A 21,293-nucleotide genomic window follows, 5' to 3' on the forward strand; every position below is an offset into this window, starting at 1 on the left:
AAAGCAAAACAAAGAACAAAATAATCTTTGAAACAGAAATAATAAAATAAAAATCACTCTGAAATCCTACAGCACTTGATGAAGGACCAGGGTGTGGAACAGAACCCTGTCCGAACCCAGAGACACACTAGTTTAGACAAGAAACGGCATCTCCTGTGCGCTGCGTGATGCAGCTGTAAACCAGCATTCCTGCCTTTAATAGCCTTTGAAGAATGCTCGGCACAGCTGCATCCCTGGAGTTCTCACCCAAACCATCAAGATCAGCTGTTAAAATAAAGCTGCTTTTAATGAAGAGGACTCATGGTATCACCATTGTAACAAGGCATCAGGGTTAAACAGAATCCACAACCTTCTCACTGTTACATCTGCCTCTGTCCCAGTTCACCACAGGATCATGTAGAAAGATCTTCGAGAAAAGGATTGCATGAAGCTGGGAGTCAAGGAAGTGCAGTCAGCGACAGGGACGGGGTTAGGGAGAGCAGACCGCCTGCGAGGGAGGGTGGAGTGGACAGCAGACGTACATCAGTGACAGCGTTGGAGCTTTGAAACGTCTGTCAACGGTAAAAAAAAAATGTAGTCTTATAACAGAGGGGCGTGGTGCAGAAAGTCAGAGAATAAGAGTGGGTTGGGTCTGATCGATGCATTATAATGAGAATCGAGGGGTGGATAGCATGTATATCCAGAAAGCTCTAAAGACAGAGAGGCTATATAATCAGAGTGGAGAGCTGCATTAGAAGAGACAGCATCACAACAGAGTCGTAATTACAGAGTGAACAACAGCCTATTATCTAATATAGACATGTTGGAGCCTGAGATCGGAGGCGTGGATAACATCCCTTCATCACAGGCAGTGTTAGAGCAGAGTATCACCACCAGGATGCAGTGGACAGGGATACGCTTGTGTTCTGCAGTTCTACACCAGAACAGACACCTTCTGATGGATACACTTGTGTTCTGCAGTTCTACACCAGAACAGACACCTTCTGATGGATACACTTGTGTTCTGCAGTTCTACACCAGAACAAACACCTTCTAGTCCTGAGGTATTGCAACACTAGCCAGTAGATTGATACACGTGCCTCACAGCTCCATGAACTACAGAGATACACATTTCACAGCAACTCCTGCTAAAACAGATCCAGTGATTTGGTAGTTCATCGGTTAACTAAATAATTAATTAACCGACAATTCAACGGAGTTTAATGACAATAATTAAGATCCTCACGGACATCTCTTATGTATGACTAATTAAAAATACACACATTCAAAATGAACCAGACATGCATGATAATGAATAATTCTTGGAATTCAGTGAAATAAAAAAATACAACTGTGTTTATTTCACATAGAAACAAAAGCAGGAACACTGGCTGTGAAATGGCTATGCTCAGAGGAAAAGAAGCAGGTTTTTACTAAACGCAGAACACTAGGATATTAAGATCGTTGTTTAACAAAGCTTGAGACCGTTTCTCAGATCTCTACAATACAACATACTGCCATCTTACACTCCCACTGTAATCCCTTTCTTGAGATACTGCAAATCTGTACACCTCTAGAAGTGAAATATTTGTACTTTAATTTCCTTCTATACCTTGTTATAAATTAAGCCCCCAACTGTCTACTGTACCTCACTGTAACAGAGCCCCAATTCTCTCTACCAATCTACACTGTACCTCACTAACAGAGCCCCCACTCTCTCTCTCTGTGTACCTCACTAACAGAGCCCCAACTCTCTATCTATACTGTACCTCACTGTGACAGAGCCCCAACTCTCTCTCTCTGTACCTCACTGTAACACTTTTTATGCTTCTACAGTATAATTCAGTAATTCTCTTATAATTCAGTAACAGATTCCCAGGTCCTTCCCCAATCTGTACCCCTGTGCTTCTCATTATAAGAGTCTGCCACCTTTCCTAACCTGCACGCCTCTACACCTCCACGTACCATGCACCCTCACACATTACTGCAGATTTAGAAACCTGTTGATTTCATTGATTTACTCATTTTAAAATTGAAGCAGCACAGCCACAGAGATCATTTGAGGAGTTCAGAGTGAGGATTTTTAATTCTTTAATTCACATCAATGCAATTGTTCAACATGAAACTGCAATCTCTCTTCACCCGAGGGTTGAGGGACAGCTACCAGGACCCCGCTGGGTGATCTTTTCAAAGTGTTTCAAGTTTAAATAATTCACTTTCGCACAGCTGGGGATCTCTGGCTGGCTGTGGAGAGGGGGCTTTGGGTCACAAGTTGATTATGGAGTTGGGGTGGGACCGAGTGAGGCATTGCAGGCAGAGGGAGGCAGGCCAGCGATTATATTTAATCAACCCAGTAATGTTAAAATGAAATCGGACCAGCGTTACCAACACACACGTCATCAGCATCAATACATGCCTGCCTCCATTCAGACACTAAAAATTACACAATGCAGCTTCACAGCCACAAAACTTCTCACTGACAAATCAGCAACCAATCCCAGGGAAAAAAAAATATATATCACAGAATCACTGCAGTACCATTCTCTGTCGTCAATTTTACTATTTGCAAAAGCACATAAAACCTATATATAACCTCTTTTTATATATAAAATATAGGTACGCAGAAGGTAATCTGCAGGTTTCTCTGAATTCAGCCCTCACTGTCCCCCGCTATTAGAGAATTACTAACCAAGACATTACAATTTTAAAGTTTTGTTTTCTTTTCTCCTGGGATTGGAAAAGCTTTGTTGTTGATTTCAGTCTGGGCTCTCCCTGCATGGAATCCGTTTGCAGTGAAGCGCCACCGAGTTTCTTTTCATCTTTTTCTTTAATATATAAACACGTCATCGCATTTTAACCCTTTACCCCTTATCCCCCTCTGATCCTGCTGAGTAGCGGCTTTTAAAATTCTTGCTCATGCACAACACAATGCAAACTGATCTGGCTCCAATACGAACAGTGGCCTTTTGGAATCTCACCCTTCACAACAGAGAGTGCAAAACACAAGCAGATATGTGGGAGCTCATGAGTTGCATTGGGTTACAGCATCTCTCTGGGGTGGAATCCTTTTTGCTACAGCAGTTTCTACAGAGGATACGGGTTAAAAGGTCGTGTATTTAGGTTTTCAGACCCAACCTAAAAACAAGGAGGGTACTAAGCGAGGGAAAGGTTAGGCAGATGGTGGGTGGAGTTAGAGTCTAGCAGGCAGGTCTGGCAGGGCAGGGCAGAGCTTGGCGCTGGGCGGGGCAGGAGAACGGACTCTACTCCTCGTCGCAGCCCAGCAGCTCCATGCGCAGGGTGATGCGTTCGTGCCAGGTCCAGGGGATGACCCGTACAAAGCGGGCGAAGAAGGGCGGCTCAAAGATGTTCTTCTTGTGGGCATTGTTGTCGATGTTGCCTCGGAACACCTGGGGACAAAGGGGAAACAGAGGTCAGAGGTCAGGAGATAAAATCCAACCAGAGGAGCCCTGGATCCTGAGCAGGTTTTGAACGTCAACAAAAACAGAATATGTTTGACTATTTATACATATATCATTACCGTTTTCTAGTTACGGAAGAAACTGAATGCACAAAAAGAGACTGACAGAAAAAGTAAGCGTATCCCACAAGACCTTTTGGGTTTACTCACCTTGTCAGATCTGCTCTTGTCCTTGAGCACCGTCCAGGACTTTCCATCATCACTGTAGGCCACTTTGAACTCCGATACGTACTGGACATTCCCAAAGTCCTTCGCTCCCTGGGTGATGATACCTGTCACTTGTGTAGGGGTCTCAAGGTCAACCTGAGAGGGAGAGAAAGAAAGACGACAGGAAAGAGGGAGTAAGTAGAACACAGAGGCAGCGTACTCCCTCTCTACAAACACAGCACTCAGAGACTCGTCACAACTGTCAATTCCAAATTCCGTGGTAATCAGAGACTGTGTTCCGCTAAAATCCACCTCTTATTCACTCACACCGTCAAGTGACGTGTGCGTCAGGGGCACAGAACAACACTCCCTGCATTATTTAGTGATAATCAATATCCCATGCTTGACCTGAATGGAAGTTTTAATTAGCACCCGATGGCCAAGTAGTAGAATTGCTCAGTTACAGATTTTGAATTTACTAAACTGACCCAATACATCAAGAACCACCTTCCAGCATCTCCTGGATCGTTATGAATACGACATTCCCCGCATGCCTCGGCTGTCCGATTACCCTTGTGCAACACAACTCTGGCAGCCAGCAAGCTGTTGTAATAAGTGTTAACTACCACTAGGCAGGACAGGTTACATCTGCACTCCAGCTGTGGATTGGTATTCTCTGCAGTGGCAGCCTATATAATATATTTTATATATATATATATATATATATATATATATATATATATATATATATATATATATATATATATATTATATATATAAAATAAAATAGATGGACTTCAATGAGTTACAGGAAAATAATTCCATCTAGGGTTTCTGTGACATCATAAATTTATAAACTGTCACAGAAATCCGAGATGGAATTGTTTTCCTGTAACTCACTGAAGGGGCCCATCTATTTGCCTTTTTTTCAAATGGCTCAGGATGCAAATATAGCCTTCATCCATTATATATATTTATATATAATGGATGATAGTTTTTCTTTGTTATTGTGGAGTCGGGTTTAAATCTGTATGAATATTCAATAAGTAGCGGGGCCCCCCCCCTGGTGGTGGGAGGCCTATACTGCACTACCTGCAGCCACTCGGAGCGGTCATTGTGCAGCGCGGTCCAGGCGTTGGTCTTGCCCTGCTTGTCGAGCCGAGCGAAGTGCGGGTGCCAGGTGAAGGCGTCCATGTTCCAGGTGCGGAAGGTGCTGGAGGCAGAAACCTGGCCGTCGGAGATCATGCGGTATTTCATTCCCAAGGGCTCAGAGCAACCTGCCGTGTTGAAATACACTGTGAACAAGACAGGAAGAGACAGTGACAGACACACAGGGGCACCGGAAGCACATAAACAAAAAACAACAGAACTAGCCGAGCACTGCGAGCATGCAGTTTAGTGACCGACACAGCGAGTGGAGCGACGTGCAACAAGACAGCGTGTACCGGGAAGCATGCTGCAGTGCTCTGTGGAGGAATCAAGAAGGACTAACCCTTCCATATAAACCAGTATGGACCTGACAATAAATATTATTACATATACTGTACACTGGCTAACTCATGTAGTCCAATACATAATACAATATGGGCAAGCCCATCAATATAAAGCAATATGGACCTGCCACATTATTTGGTGATTAATGCTTGTCACATATATGGACTGGCCCGGCCCATTGGTACAGTTAAACATAGACTGGTCCTATATTTTAGTCTAGTATACTTAAACTGCCAATTATGAAATACTGTATATGCTAATATGGGCTTGCCAACTAATACAGACTAATTGAATTTAGACCAATATGGTCCTGACCATTATCAAATGTGGGCAAGTCTTCCAAATGAGATAAATGTGGACCTCCAGCTAAACACTGTACAAGACTATCCCCTACATTCAAACTGAAGTGTACCAGCACATTACTGTGGTTAAATAGAAACTGCTCTTTCCACATGGAATTGCATGGACCTGTCCATTGTAATATTTGTGGACTGGCCCCATATGGACCTGCCCATTACTAAATATAACCCCCCCGTCATTTTGATTTGTTGCGCAATTAGTCAACAGTGAACGAGTGGATTATACAGAGAAGTGAGTTAGACACATGGATATTGGATTACTGGTTAGTGATGAATCAGGGGTAAGACACAGTTTGTGGGGTTTCCATCTGCAGTCACATTGTAGAGAGCTAGAACATTATTACAGTTCTGTCAAACTGAAGTTACAATGTAACTAACCCAAATTCTAAATCCAGGCTTACAGAGACCCACCATTCCCTTTCTGAACACTAATAACTCTGCTCAGATTTAAACCCAGGTTCTCCAAGAGGTGACTGAATTCACTAGCGACTGAACTCGGGTTGTTTTGCATCAGGCTTCCTTGCAGCCACCCTGCGCTGTCCTTTGAGTTTGTATTTTTACCGTTGATCTCGCAGCCCACGAGCTCGAAGCGGAGGGTGCAGGCCTGGCGACACACCACGGGGATGATGCGGATGTACTGCGCCACGATGGGGGGCTCAAACAGGTTGGTCTTCGTGCCGTCATTATCCATGTTCCCCACGAACACCTGGGAAAGGGGAAAGGTCCGGGTGTTAGTTTCCAGGGACCTCTTCACTGCACGAACATTTCCACTGTCACTAACCAAGCTGTGCTACTCTCGTCTGGGGTAAACGTCACATTCCCCAGACGCGAGTGCATGGAAGGTCGGTGGCCTCACCATGTCTCTCCTCAGGCCCGCGCCCCGGTAGATGGTGAAAGTCTTCCCGTCGAAGCTCGATGCCACCTTGAAGGACTTGACAAACTCGGCTGTGCCTATGCGGCTGGCGCCCTGCGTGATGATCCCAGAGACACGCATCTTCCGCTGCAAGTTCACCTGGGACAAGAGATTACAGGGGAACAGGACACAGGGGTGAGCCATCAGTGCATGTGTGTGTGTGTCCCAAGATTTTCTCAAGACATCCCTTGTTTAACACCCCCGCCCCATGTCTATACTATGCATGTACCATTGTTTACACTGGTTTGACATGTTTAATATGCTTTACCATACCTCTCTGTGCTTTACAATGCTTACCATGCTTTCAGAGAGTGGTATAGCTTGGTATACACGTTCCAGCTGGGGAAGTTATTTATTTTCTAAGATGGGTTATCTGCGGCTCTCACCTCTATCCAGGGGCTCTTGTCGTGGCTGGCGGAGGTCCAGGCGTTGACGATGCCTTTGTTGTTGAGCCGGGCCAGCTCGGGACCCCAGCGCTGTAACCCCAGGAAGCCGCAGTGCACCGAGGAGGCCTTGACCTGGGAATCTGCAATCCCACCACTCTCCATCCCCAGCATGGAAATACAGCCTGCAGAGGCGAGAGCGCATGAGCAAAACCAACATGGAGGGCTCACGACTAAATTATCCAGCTAAAAATACTCTGCTGAAATTTGACTGGGGCAATGGAGGTCCGTGCCACAGGTTCTTTAATCCATACCATGACATTCCCAATTCACATCTCCACTGTTTATTTGATGTGGCTATAGACACAGTGAAATTAGTATTTCAAATAAACTGCCGTTGCCATTTGAGACCACGTTCAGATTCAGTTTGTTTGCTTTGTTTACTGTTCCCATTGTGGGATCTCGCAGGGCCAGGTGTTAGACTCTCATGTTGTAAATGTAGCACGGTGAACACTCACGCATTTGGCAGTGCATCCCCAAGAACGGGGAGGGGCACTTGCAAGTATAGTCCCCGTCCAGGTCCCGGCATGTACCCCCATTCTTACAGGGCTGTGTGGCACACTCGTTCACATCTGGGGAAGAACAACACAAACATTACTATTACTGATATTCATTAGAAACCCAAGGTATGGAGTTTAGCAGCTGTACATTCCCATAGATTGTAGATTATTTTCCGGGCAATGATATCTAGCTGGTAGATTAGCTGCTACCAGGATCTCACCTTTAAATACTAAATTCCGACAGTGCCAAAGAAAAAGCTCAGGGGATTTGCTGTATTAAAGAAAGCTGTGCAGGATGCTAACGTTTCTTAAAAAGGGTCGATTTATCTCACAATGATAGTGGATTCCAAGATCACAAAAATCTTCAGAACAACAATAACGGTACTTTTGATTCCGCTAAAGTTGAACGAATAAAAGCAGTTCCTTGGAAGGAGCTGCTTCTGCAAGCACCCCAACCCCCTTCCTCTCCTCTCTGCAGCACAGAGCCTCACTGCAGAGAGACCACGACAGAAGGCACTTTATTATGAATCCTGGAATTTAATTAAATTAAACTTTCATTCATCGACTTACAGGCTGCCTATAACCCCAGAAAAAATGCTTTAATCTGCTCTCACGTTATTTTCAAATAAAATCCATCTCTTCAGTGTACCATGTGACAGTCTGGAGATTTCTGAAAGCTGAGGGGACCTAATTAAAACAGAGCGACCGGGCATTTTACTAAACTGCTGTCTCTCAGCTCCTCCGGCGGACAGCTTGGAAACAAACCCAATACAGTACCACTAGTGTGGATCACTGTAGTTTAATTACCACAGCAACTAATCTGATTATTACTAAACCACAGACACGCTGGGGCTGCAGAACACGCAATGGCAAATGTTATCTTGCATTCTTGTAGTACAGAATCTGGTCTGTCGTTTATGCATGATTTATAAGCCAGTAAAGAATACGGCTGTGGTAATCAGTGCTGCTGGGTTGTTTAGGGTCAGCAATGTTACCAGTGGAAAAAGAGAAGTATGGCACCAAGCTGCTATAACGGTCCTGAGTTTCTACAGGGTTATGCACATACTGTTCAGGGATTTACCTCTCCAGTATGACAGCTATAGGAGCAAGCGGTGCTGGTACTAACCCTGCTCTACAACCCATTAAGTGCCATTGTCCTTTGTGGAGCATTTTTAACTGGCACCTACCTGTTATTTTAAGTCTCTTTAACTATATTGCTGCGATAACTCTCATGTTGTTAATCCACGAGCTTAATGAACTGTTAAATCTATCTGCAGCATTATGACGCCTCAAAAAGGAAATAAGAAACTAAGAATTTACTTTTTTTTCTGTGAAGAAATATTGATTTAGAATGCATCAAATGGCATAAATACAGCTTGTGTTGTGATTTTTTCACAGAAAAATGAACGTGGTGCTTCAGGCGTTACCGCTTGTGCAGAAGCTGTTCATGTGCCAGAGCAATACGACTTCAATGCGCTTTCTGGACACCAGCTTCAAAGTGCAAAACCAAAACCCTTTTTATTGATTTATTTTTTGCTTATGGGTGAAACCATACTGGGTTAAATCACTGCTAGGATTGAAGTGTAGCGATTCACAATAGCTGAACTGTAGTGGCTCTCCCTGCTCCAGCAGGTGCATTCCTGCAGTGTCACAGGTGCTGACAGGGGGCCTGCTGAGAGGGCACAGAGGCACAGAGGGGAGTCTGTGTCTGGGGAGGGGGGTGGACATGTGGCTCAGAGTAGGAGAGGTTTAGTGGCCAAGCTTGCGATTCCAGCCCAGCTATAGGGTAACTTGTGAAGAGAGTTATAGTGGTGAGGCCTTTTCATTACTTAAACAGTTCATTATAACAAATGACGTATTGCAAACTAAACAGGGAGCCCTGTCTGAGCAACGTAGAGTTTCAAATTCACACACATTCATGGAGAATGTTCATGGAGAGCTGTTTTTCAGACTGCTCCATTTGGAATTCCACATGGTCTTCGTCTTGTTCAGTGAAGTTATTGAAGCACTAATGCAAGCTGCAGGTGTTTACTGTACCTGTGCAGCTGCAGCAGGTTTGACAGGGATAGAGAATCGTGATGAGGCTCCTCAGCCACACGTAGCCAGACTCCCCCTGACACCTGCCTGCCTGTCCAGGTCTCTTGTTAAGATGCTCTGACCAGTTGGCAAACGCAAGCCTCATTTCAAAGCTCAGATAAAACTGGAAGGCGGTAAGCAATCCTCTTAAGAGTCTGAGCAAGACCGGGAAAACAAGAGGCAACGGTGCTTCCCTTCGAATCCGAGCCTGGGTGCGTGTGGGTGTTTGTTTATGTGTGTGTGTGTGAGAGAGGGTAGTGTTTATTTGAGTGTGTGTGTGTTAGATGATCTTTCACAGACCTCCATAAGGAATTGCTGTGTTGAAAGAGTTAAAAACGACAGCATAAAAAGTAAAGATCCCGGCAAAAAATAAATAAAACAAATTCTGTGTGTATGTGCAAGTCAGATAATCTTGAATAGGTGTCAGCACAGGGTATCAAATGGATCTTAAACTAGAATTCCTTGAAAAAGTGCCCCCCCCCCCCCCATATCTGACTTTTAAAATGTTTTCGATCCTCATTCCTCACATATTTGCCCCATGTTATTGTATAAGAGTTTCCTCTCCTTGTCTGTTATAGCTCTGTCACTTCCTCACAACACTCCAGCGTCTCGTATCTCCCCCTCTCCTTACCCGGTCTGTTTATCTTCCATTACAAAGTCTGTGGTTTGTAACTGAGCGACTCCCAGTACGTACAGATAGGACGCCCCGAGGGGAGACAGTGTGTGCAATCAGGAGTCAGGCTGTGACGGATGAGGTGTCTGTGAATGTCCAGTCAGGGACATCAGAGAGAGGCGGATAACACATTCAAGATACACTCCTCAGTGAAACTCACGAGGGATGCTGGCTGGCACTGCAGGGGCTACTTTCCAAGGATGGACCTCTTGATCTTAAATTGATTCCATCCCCGGACAAGCAGTAAACGTGAATCATGTGGCTGTTACACCGAGATTTAAAATAGGGATTATTAGATCAAAGGGCTCGTTCTAAAATTGTACATTTCAGCTTTATCACGATCGTCATTTAACCATGGAGCATTGGAGTTTTAATGATCGATTTTTGCTACATGTATAAGGTTTGTATTTAGATGTTTATTTTTACCAAAACTTGGGCCTCACTGAATGCAGGACAGCAGTGCTGAGAGACTGGCTGCTCCTCCAGCTCTCCACTAAGAGGAAATAAAGCAGTACAGTGCTGCCTCCTCCTGGCACAAGCCTGTCAGTGCACCTAGTCCAAACAATCCCTGAAAGGAGACTCGAAATCCATCACAAACACTCCTTCTGCCGCATGCACCCACACACATGGAAACGCATACACAAGACGATGTGTGCAATAGCCTACCCTGCACTTTGAGAAATGCACCTCATGAACTTGCCTTTACTAGTCATGTGCATATCAATTACATTATACAAGGGTCATAGGCTCTACTTTGAAAATGAATATAGATTGGACTGATTGGATTGTGCCTGTTTCATTATATTTCAATGTAAAGCACACAGGACAGTAATACAATGTCAACCATTGCTATACCCTTATGCAGTGAAAACCAGTGAGCTGAGAGACTGGGAGGCAGCGTGGCCTCGTGGTTAGAGCTGAGGGACTGGGAGGTAGGGTAACAGCAACAATTAAATGCAAGTCCAAGTGGGTCACTAGTGATTGAGCTGGGTCATGACATGCATGAAGATAATTGCAAAATGATTTTCTGTTGACCAGGAAGAGGCAGAAGCCCAGAAGCAATACTGTGGCACAGTCAGGGCCAGGGTAGCAGCATGGAACCTAATCAGCTTAAAAAGCTTAGGAATAAAACAAGGAGCAGCGGAATTGTTCCAGGGCCTCTCCACAGGTACAGTCTGGGGGAAGTCTACCAGACACAGTACCAGCTTTTATGGGTTCCCTTTATTAGTTTGTGGTTTCAACATCTCATGAAACTGCACAATCGCTGCTAATTTTATTACTCTATAAAAAACTTTCTAGAGAACAGCGTACCAATAGGCAGAAAAACACATCTAGAGGTGAAATCCACTGTGATACGCATGGGCTATCAATCATGGAGTCCATGGAAACCTCTAAAAGGGGGTACCCCTTTATCTACTGTATAGGAGAAGTGTCCCAGTACAGAATTGGGGGGGGGTGCTCTTTTTAAATGCTCTTGTAAACCTTCCTAACCAATCTGAACCTTTTCCACCTCTCCACGCAAGTGGTTTGTCCTCGTTATAAACGTCATTCCTTAGACAAACGGTGCCGATGACAAGCAGCCACAGGCTCCTCCATCACAGAATTGTGTTGCCCACCATTTGATGTCTCTTGACTGCTCTGTGTGAAGTGTTTCTTTTTCACAACAGCAGCAGCCCGAGCCAATAAAATGTAACGTCACCTTGTAAAATACCTCCGTGGGGTACTTCTGAAGGGAAATCTCGACATATCCACAGTATACAGTAGTCACGGGGGGAGGTTCTTGTAGCTACAGCCCTGTCGACCCAGTTCAGAATCTCATGACTGCTGAGACAAGCCCGGCCTGGGGTTCAACAAAGAAACCACTTTCTACAAGGAGCGCTCTTTCACCCCACCAGACAAAGAAGAGCCTTTGTGTTGGTGGAGAAGAGAGACGATTCTCGACAGACACATGCTTTCTATTCAGCATTGTTCCTGCTCGATGACGTTCATTTCTTTCTTGCTATATTCTTATTATAATCTTGGCTCAAGAACAGCTTTCCGAGGAGATAGCCCGAGTCCTGTTGGAACACCAGCCGGTAAGTAAAAGCAGGTAGACCTGATTGCAAACGGAGGTAGAGACATGAAATGAATAGATCTCCAGCCTGCACGCATACTCCAGGTCTCTACATGGTCTTTGAATGGATAGATTGAAATAGATTGTGTTTGTTTTGTTTAAAATGACACGCTGCATATGGTAATCTCAGAGGTGAGTCAGCCGTGCTCCACAGAGAGGAGTCAGCCAGAGGGAGAATCAGAACAAGGCTATCCTGGTCCTCATTAGACAGAGGGGGCGTCAGGGTTGCTGCACCCCTGACGGGGCCTCCTGTCCCAAATCTGCAGCGTACTCCCTGGGATGTTTGTGTGCGATTGTCCCGGGCACACCCAGAGCACAGAGGAACATTCTGTTATTACACACATTCTAAACCTCCAGTTCCAAAACACATTTTAACTTGGTGCCCTAATCTTTTCCAAAGACACTCCTAGTTAGAATGTCAGCGAGGCTCTCCTTGTGGAATCTCTTCAGTACACAGAGACAGTGAAGGGAGCGATGGGGACTTACTGTTCTGGCAGTGCACCCCGTTGTAGCCCTCAGGACACTTGCAGATGTACTCGCTGAAGACATCCCCGCGCCGGATCTTGCTGGTCACCTCACAGGCCGCGTTGTTGTGACACGGGTTCGGTTGGCATGGACCTGCAGGGAACCCAGAGAGGCTGGCATCAGTACCAGGGTCCTAGACTGACACAGTACTTTACAAACAGCAAACTGAGATGCACTATTTTCATGAAAAGGTAACACCTGTTACACTGAATAGGTCTTCATTATCATTCTAGTATGGGAAAGTCCAAGACTGCTTCATGATTCTGCCCACTACATTAATCACCACAAAGCTGTATGTCCGTCACTCTCTCTGTTTGTCAGTCAGTTTGTCTGTGTGCCTGCCTGCCCCCCCTACCCCCTACCCCCTACCCCCTACCCCCTACCCCCCAGTCCCAGCATGCTGTGGTTGTTACCAGTCTCGGTGGTGTTGCATTTGTCTCCAGTGAAGCCCTCGGCACAGATACAGATGAAGGGGGCATCGCCCACCTCAGTCACACACGTCCCTCCGTTCATACAAAGGTTCACCTCGCAGAATCCTCCTGAAAAACAAGCAGAGAGGAGGTGAGACTGGGAAACCTGAGGACCTGCAGCCTGGTGCTGTCTGTCTGTCTGTAACCATCTACTCACAGGGTAAATACAGACGGCTTCTGCAAAAAAAAAAAAAAAAAAAAGAAGAATTTTATTTAGCATTTTGCTGTATTCCAAACAAGACCTTCATTTTCAAATCCTGTATCAGGAAAAACAGGAGACATTTTAGACACAAATTGAGCAGCTGGAAAGTTAAACAATCTCCAAACTCAGCCTTGGACTAACACAGCCCATCTCCTTATCTGCCAGCTCTGTTTACATGTCTTAGTTCTGGAACTGTCCCTCCTAGATATTATCAAAACACAGACAGGACGCCCGGATCCCAGGAAAAACACTTTCTTCTATTTAAACAAAACAATTGGTAAAAGTGCTGAACTTTTCATGTTGTACTGGTGAAAGGGATCAAAGGTGCTCGTGTATCCCGTCATTAGCACTCTTAATGGTAAGGTCAGCTGTGAATTGAAACTGGGATAAGGCCATCAATACAGAAGACTCTCTTGGCGTGACTACGAGAAGGCGAGGCATGCAAATTTCCTTTTAAACTTCATTTATTTTCATATTGCAGGTCACTTGCACAGGGCGATTTCAGCACGACTTGGTAAGAAAAGCAAAGTGGAAAATCCAGGCCACTATTACTGTACCATACGGTCACAACATCGATAAAGGGTTTAGAGGAAACTAATTTGCAGCTTTCCGTAAACAAGCATGTCTCCAGATTACACAGACACCCAGCCTCCCTCATCCCCCCCCCTCTCAGCTTTCACTGAATTACTCCCCGCCCCCCCCCCTCCCCAGGATTATTATTTTTTTTTATAGTCAAATTTCTCTTTTCCTGAAAACAAAACCTCAGCAAAATAATAATAATGTAAAAAAAAAAAAAAAGCTGAAAGGTTTCTCTTTAGAACGTAGTGATTTGGAAGGGGGCATATTCAATGAACCGCATTTTATTTATTTATCGATTAAAACAAACTGCAGGGAAAACTCATGCGGGGGGTGGCATGACCCACCTTGGGGCCAGAAGCTAATTGGTTAAAACCCTTTATCCTTTTAACAGAGAGAGGAGAGAGAGAGAGAGAGACACAGTCAGGAGACCATGTGATGAGGACCACACTGACCCTCTGATCCGATTACTTCTGATTGAAGAAAATAAAATAAAAAGGTTTCTGGCAGCCAGTTAAAACATGGCAATGGAATTCAACCACCCCCTCCACTTCCAGCCGATTCCTGTTACAGCAACAATCAAGCAGGCTTGAGTATGACAGTTTCCCTGCATAGCATTTCTGATTGGACACCAGGCTGAATGGAAGCATTTTCCCCTCTAAAAATGGTCTCAAAAGATCAAGTTCACCCGAAACGTGCTGTCTGAAGTAATTTAACCTCCCCTTGAGCAGCGCCATAGAAAGACTAAATAATGCCTTTAAACTTGGAGATAAATATCTCCCGTATAATGATCACCTCACTGTGTAGATCATTGCAAGCAGTGCCTTTACCAGTATAGGTACAGTATAATGCAGCAGCAGGTACAGACTGCCTTTCTCATCTGAAATGGCAATGCAGATGATAGCGCTTTCTATACACTGGTGTTATCTGCATTTCTAGAGAAGATCCAGCCGCAGCCTGACTGCACACTGAGGTGGATCGCTCACCCACACATAATATTGCACATTTGCTGTGCTGAAAGCTTTGCTGACAATGCTGTAGTTTCAGATAATCTCGTGTTACATTATTTGTTACAGAACACTGAAAACAAAAAAAAAAATGCTTTTCAAAAATCAGTGAAATGCATCTACGTGAGCGATAACAGGAACCCAGAAGAGGTTCACTTCTTCTTTTCAATGGAAGGACTTCGTTATTTTTAGGGGAACGGGACACATCCCACCTGACCTCCACACCACCCCAGGGCAGCTGCTACTATTCAAATAGATACAAGTTACATTATTTGTTAACAATGACCAAGGCATTAGATTCCTGCCTCTTATACGTTAATTTGAGGGTGGGAGTGGATCGCAGCCATATCAAAGACATGTTGAAGCTGAGCACTGGAGGGGAAGGTGGAGGAGTGAATGGATGTGCTGCCTTTTTTGCAGAGGCACATAAAACATTATTTCAGAAACAAACTTGGGTATTGGGTACAAGAGACTCTGCCAGCTAGATTTCAATAATCTTCAAGCAGAGCCCAAAGAATGCTGCTAAATTACTTGCCTCTAAAAATAATCCCGGGAAACGGTCTTAAACATTACTCAGAACTGTATGTTTATTTTACCATATTAAAGAATTCTATTGAAATTAGTCAGTTCCTAAAAATATTTGAGCTTTTGGATCAAATGGGCCATATACTGCCAAGATCATCCTGAGCTTACAGTGCCAGGAGCCAAGATAGAGAGGCTTTCTTTTTCCTTCTTTAAAAAGAAAATGCCATTCAAACAATGACCTCATCCCAGGCTGTTTCTGTTAAACAATAGCACTAAATCTTGCCTTGCTCATGCAAAACTAGTGCAAGCAGTAGATTTTCTTGTTTTGCTACCCAAACGATCATCTCACAATCATTTCAGATCGTGTCAATTTCTTCCATACACAAACAACCTTGTGCAAGAGTCAAAAATTCCTTTGTGCGAGTTTACAAGGCTTGGCAGCCTTCTGTATTATGAAGTGTTTGAATAGAGAGGCATAGAATACGGGAGTGTGTTGTAGATAATATATATTACAGACTTCCACATGTGTATTGCAAGATAATCATTTTGCACTGCACTGGCCCTATACAGTACGTGGCGGTCAGGCTGTGGCAAAGCCATATCAGAGGCAGAGGGGCCGTGGTAGAGCAGGGGGCTGTTGAGAGAGGTACAGTCTTGTATTACAGTAGGAAGCCCAACGCCCAGAAGGACTACTGCTAGACTATAGCACTGGAAAACCACATTAGTAATGAAGATGTTCCAGTGGCTATTACTGCAATTAACTGAGTGCCCCTGACCCATGTGCTTATTGTGATGCATGGAAACCCTGACCGCAGACCCGCCACACACACAGTAACCCAATCACTGCAGCTTAGTTCCCAACAACCAACTTCCAGGAAATCTAAGCCAGGCTAGTACCAATATCCACCGGTCAGTGGCATTACTGGACCAGAAAGGGCAGTACATGTTTCAGATTTAATGCTGGGGAAAGGTTTATGAAAGCACTGTGCACTTCTAAATCCACAGAGCAGCTATCTTATGGGCAGCAGTGATGCACGCTCTCCACACTGTCTAGCCAACGTGCTACAACCTTCTCCTTGGAAGGAGCCTCCAAGAGAGTTGTTTAGTCTGCATGTCCATCCACTCTTTGGCCTCTCTGGATGAGAGACTGTCTACCCACACAACTGCTGATTGAGATGGATAAAAAACTGTCCCGAGACCAGCAGAGCTTCCACCATCCTCCATCGTGGGGCATATGAAACCAGGTGGCCATCTCTCTGCTCAGCATTTTCATTGTTCTGCTGTCTCCTCTCACTCCAACAAGAGCATTAAGGAAGCAAGTTGCTAGCCTCAGTCCCTAAACAACTAACCCACCCCTCCCAAAAAAAAAAAAAAAACTTGCAGGCTGATTTGATCCTGTCTAAAGATTGCAGTCATGACCCAAAGAAGGCCTGCATGCTCCCCTGATCTGAGACTTTCACATGAAGAACTGAAAGGTGCAAAATGCTGCTAAATACAGATTTCAGTTCCTGCAGCTGGTCAGACAAACATCTCACAAAAAGGACCGCTTCCCTCTTCGAGGTCTAAAACCTGCTCAAAACACATCAGACAAAGATGCACAGATACACGTGCGGTTATAGACAGCTGATTTGATGCGGACGGTTCCTGCTGTCCAGTGTTTACTGGTTTTGTGGGTCTCTGAGTCACTAAAATGTTGTTGTCCAGCAAGACATAATTCCGAAGCATTTTGAATAATTTTATTAATAATACATGAGTAATGTCTGGTATTTTTTTTTGCCCTTCATGCTACGGAAAATCTATTGTGGGCAGGGATGGATTACAAGATTGAAACTGCAGGATGCCGGCAATGGCATGTGCCCAAGACTGAGCTTCTTGCTGTGGCTGGTACTGCAATGCAGCCCATATGTGCTGTGCATACCTCTTACCACCCCTGCAGAATCACAGTGAAGAGGGTATACCAGAGACCCAGACCCTTCTGAACACATTCATTCTCATGCCCTGCGGCCACTCAGCAACCACACAGAGAAGTCAACAAAGAGAGATGTTACAGTGAAATGACATGTTACTGCAGTGGCTACAGCAGCACTGTGCACACACACACAAAAGCCCATTCATTCTAAAACATGTTCTTTAAATGTACATTTATATTTACATTAAGTGCAGTATTTAATACAAGTCATATAATTGTATGTGTTGCGTTATTAATTTGATTTAAATCTGTCACAGAGGCCCACAAATAAAATAACCCAGGTAGTTTACTGATCTCAGATATACGTATTTAATTCAGGGCTAAGCTTTTAATGCAAGCTACACTGTAACCAATAGAACGGCCACAGTCACACAACACTTACAAAGCTAGTGTCGGTTGTGTCAGCTGGTAAAGTAGACGGTCATAAATGCAAATACAACTTTTAAAATGTATAGTTAAAGCAACATGACGTCATTGTATGAAGTTGTTTACAAAACAGCTACATTCGCAACAACAACAACAATTATTAAAATAAATAATACGGTATGTTACAAGGAGACGAGCGCGCATTGTTAATCCAGGACTAGAAAAGATTTGATAACAGACAGAGTTTAAAAAACTTTTCCGGATTCCTTAGCCTTTGAGTCATCACAGTGCACAAATACACAAACACACAAACAAACCAACAAAAAGAAAACGCAGACTTACCGTTTACAACAGAAACACCCCAGAAAACGATACAGGCTGCTTGGAGTAGCGGAGGGTAAGAGAGGACACTGTGGGCTTTCATGTTTTGCTGCTTTCTGTCTTGTTGAATCTGTCTCTCTCTCTCTGTTTTTGTCTGACTGTCTCACTACACGCTGTATGTGCACGTCTGGCTGTGTTTACTTCATGGAAACTGACTTGTGTTTGGTCTCGGGTTGAGATTTGAAGAGAGGGAGGGAGGAGGGTGTCACATTAGCTGTGCTTGCGGATTACCAGCAACACGTGTGTCTGAGCCTCTATCCAATTAGAGACCCATAGGAAAATAAAAGCCGGCCTTTTTAGAAATCTAGGGTGCGTTGACGGAGATCATTCTGCGCAGATTCTGTGCAGAATCTAACCAGTTTAGCCAATGATCTTCTAAGAATGTTCTCCGTGAACGCACCCATTATATTTCAGTTGTCAGCAACAGTACCAGAGAGAGGGGGTGGGCAACTAGCTCCGCTTGCCAAGGCATGGAAACTGTTGCTACCGTAAAGTTCAACTTGTAACGTTAACGTAGTTATGATTTAGCCCTATAAAGTTTGAGGAGTGAGAGACCAGCTCTGCCTGGTTGTTATTGCATAGCAATTGGAGCCATTGCAGGTTTTACAAACTGTGGGACCAACTACAGAAGTCACTGGTTTCTGGTGTTTGATTAGGTTTATAGTAAAACGAGAGTAGTCCTTTCAATGGGAGTTTGATTATGTGTTTATGTATTTATTTGACTGGGACAGCAGCGTACAGTTTTTGACATTTGTGACATGTCATAAAATGTATTGCATACAGATTTAGCTATGAGCTCATTTTCATTGGCAGTCCCTAGGCAGGTGTATAAAAATTATATGTAATTAGTGATTTTTTGTTATTGTTTTAACCATACTTTTAGCTTATCAGTAACATCTTTCAATTCATGAGTACATTTAATGCTGTCTGGTACAGAATTCCAGAGAGTTGCACCTTTAAATTGGTGTAAATTGTGCACGTGGTCTTGCCTCCACGCAGGTACCTCTAACAGCTGCCCTGGAAATTCTGTTATTATAATGTGAATGGAGGCCAGACTTAAAAAACACACCACCACAAGAATAATATATCAAATTATCAAAACTGTGTCAGTTATATTTTTGGAGAATGCTGCAATGGTGGAATCTCATTGTTTTGTTTATCTGTAATTTTTAAGCTTTGTTTATACACAGAGTAAATTGGCTGAATGACAGATTTCCCAGCTTGTGACTAAGTGGTTATACAATATGAGAAGTGGGATAAAAATCCCAGAATGCTAATATAATTTAGCAGCATTAGTGCATAGATTATTTCTAATATACCTGCAGTTTGACAGATTAAATCTCACAGTTTTGATCACCCTTTTAATGTGTTTTTTGAATGTTAATTGGGAATCCATTACCTGTTTAAGATCTGAAACTATATCAATATTATCACCTTTAATTAAAATATCAAAATCATTTTTTGTTGAATTTTGTTTAATAGAAAAACACATTCCCGCAGTTTTCTTTACATTCAAGGTTAGGCAGGAGTTATTCAGCCAATCTGTCAGCTCTGTCATGACATGTGTTATGTTAGAAGCAGCCTCTTAGAGACATACACAACTGTATCACCAGTGTACATCTGGAGGTCAAGTCCAGGACAAGCGACCGGTAGATCATAGATATACAGATGGAATAATAATGATCCTAATACAGGACCCTGGGGGGGACCCCGCTGTGCAATTCCTAAAGGGAGATTGAATATTACTAGCTCGAACACATTGCTTTCTATCTAACAAGACTCAGCCCATTTCAATGCCTTATTAAAAAAAATAGTCTTGATAATTTAGAAAGAAGAACGTCATGATTAACTGTATAGTATAACTCTGTTTAAGTGTGGTCCGGTTCTTGAGCTTGTTTTTGGTTTATTACAGCGGGTTCAATAAACTGTACCTTTAAGAACGACATCGCTGACCTGGTCTCCAGTTATTGCCATTGTCAACACTGTGTCACCTCCCGCTAGAACCCACAGCACATTCGACGTTACACTGGTAGCCTATTTATCATGATCATCCTTGCATTGCTTTGTTAACTTCACACATGTTACACACAGCTGGAACTGGGCGGTAATGACAAACAGTTACTGCACTGTGGCTCATGAATACACACTTCCTAATATACTAGACATAGATACATTTCTTCTCTATGTGATACAGCTGTGTACAAGAAATGCTGCCTGATCCAGTGTGGCTGGTTGTGACACACACTGGGCTTGGCAGAAGACTGCCAGCAAATTTATTCTGGTTACTCAAGCTGGCAGCTTGGAGAACTCCCTTTGTCTCTTGCCAAAACTGGGTGTTGTGCTTAAATCTGAGCTTGTGTGTGTGAAATAAAAGCCAGCAAGTTTAAAAGCTTCCGACCCTAGACTAGTAGGAGTGAGTCAGAGGGTAGTCAGCTAGAGAAGGGCGTTGGACTGTGACTGTGCAATGAGAGAGAAGATGGGCTCTACAGAGTGAGAGGAGAAGAGGGGGTTCAGAGAGGGAGAGACCCGTACACACGTGTGTCATGGTGTAGCATGATAAAAGCAGTTTGTAAAGGGTTGTTAAAGTACACATCTCCCCTCCCCTCCCCTCCCTGTTTCAATCAGTACACATCTCCCCTCCCCTCCCCTCCCTGTTTCCATGTGCTGCCCAGTCAAACAGCACTGCTTGAATAGCAGCCTGGCCTCTGGCCTGCCTCTGAAACTGCTGACCTACAGCTGGTGTTAAACAGGCAGAGCTTCCAAACAGCAGCAGCTTTCATTCTAACAGATATCTGGGCCACAGCTCTGTGCCCAGGGGGCTGATCTGTAGCTGCCAGAGGTTCCTGCAGATTGCAAATAGAGCTACTGTTGAGAGGGACAGACTCACAGGCGCCCTCTTTCAGAGAAGCTCTTTAAGAGCAGGACTGCACCAGTGAGTTCGAGAGCCATGGGCACGGACTGGTAAGCTCAGAGTCCCCAATTAACCACTGTACAAAAAAAGGCCAGCTACTTGTATTACTTCATCTCTCCAGCAGGTGTCAGTAGAATCTGTTACACCAGTGCCATCACAAACGTGTTAGTCTGACCCTCCTCGTTA

At 44.1% G+C, this 21,293-nt stretch overlaps 1 protein-coding gene across 2 annotated transcripts; it reads right to left on the reverse strand.

The window, feature by feature from the left end:
- Window positions 1-1,312: 1,312 nt before the first annotated feature.
- On the reverse strand, window positions 1,313-18,434 carry LOC117428398 (lactadherin-like). Of its 2 annotated transcripts, none has more exons than XM_034047363.3 (10): window positions 18,158-18,434; window positions 13,114-13,239; window positions 12,662-12,793; window positions 7,272-7,385; window positions 6,757-6,938; window positions 6,314-6,469; window positions 6,019-6,163; window positions 4,697-4,899; window positions 3,608-3,760; window positions 1,313-3,386 (listed from the first exon to the last, which is right to left on the reverse strand). In XM_034047363.3, exons 1-10 carry the CDS (start codon window positions 18,237-18,239, stop codon window positions 3,240-3,242), a joined length of 1,440 nt encoding a protein of 479 aa, XP_033903254.3. In that variant the 5' UTR covers window positions 18,240-18,434; the 3' UTR covers window positions 1,313-3,239. The 2 variants fall into 2 exon arrangements, with proteins under 2 accessions (XP_033903254.3, XP_033903255.3); XM_034047364.3 differs by having other exon boundaries at window positions 4,697-4,881; window positions 18,158-18,433.
- Between the last annotated feature and the right edge of the window lie 2,859 nt (window positions 18,435-21,293).

This window comes from Acipenser ruthenus, chromosome 21 (genome assembly GCF_902713425.1).
Source record: "Acipenser ruthenus chromosome 21, fAciRut3.2 maternal haplotype, whole genome shotgun sequence".
NCBI classification, from domain to species: domain Eukaryota; kingdom Metazoa; phylum Chordata; class Actinopteri; order Acipenseriformes; family Acipenseridae; genus Acipenser; species Acipenser ruthenus.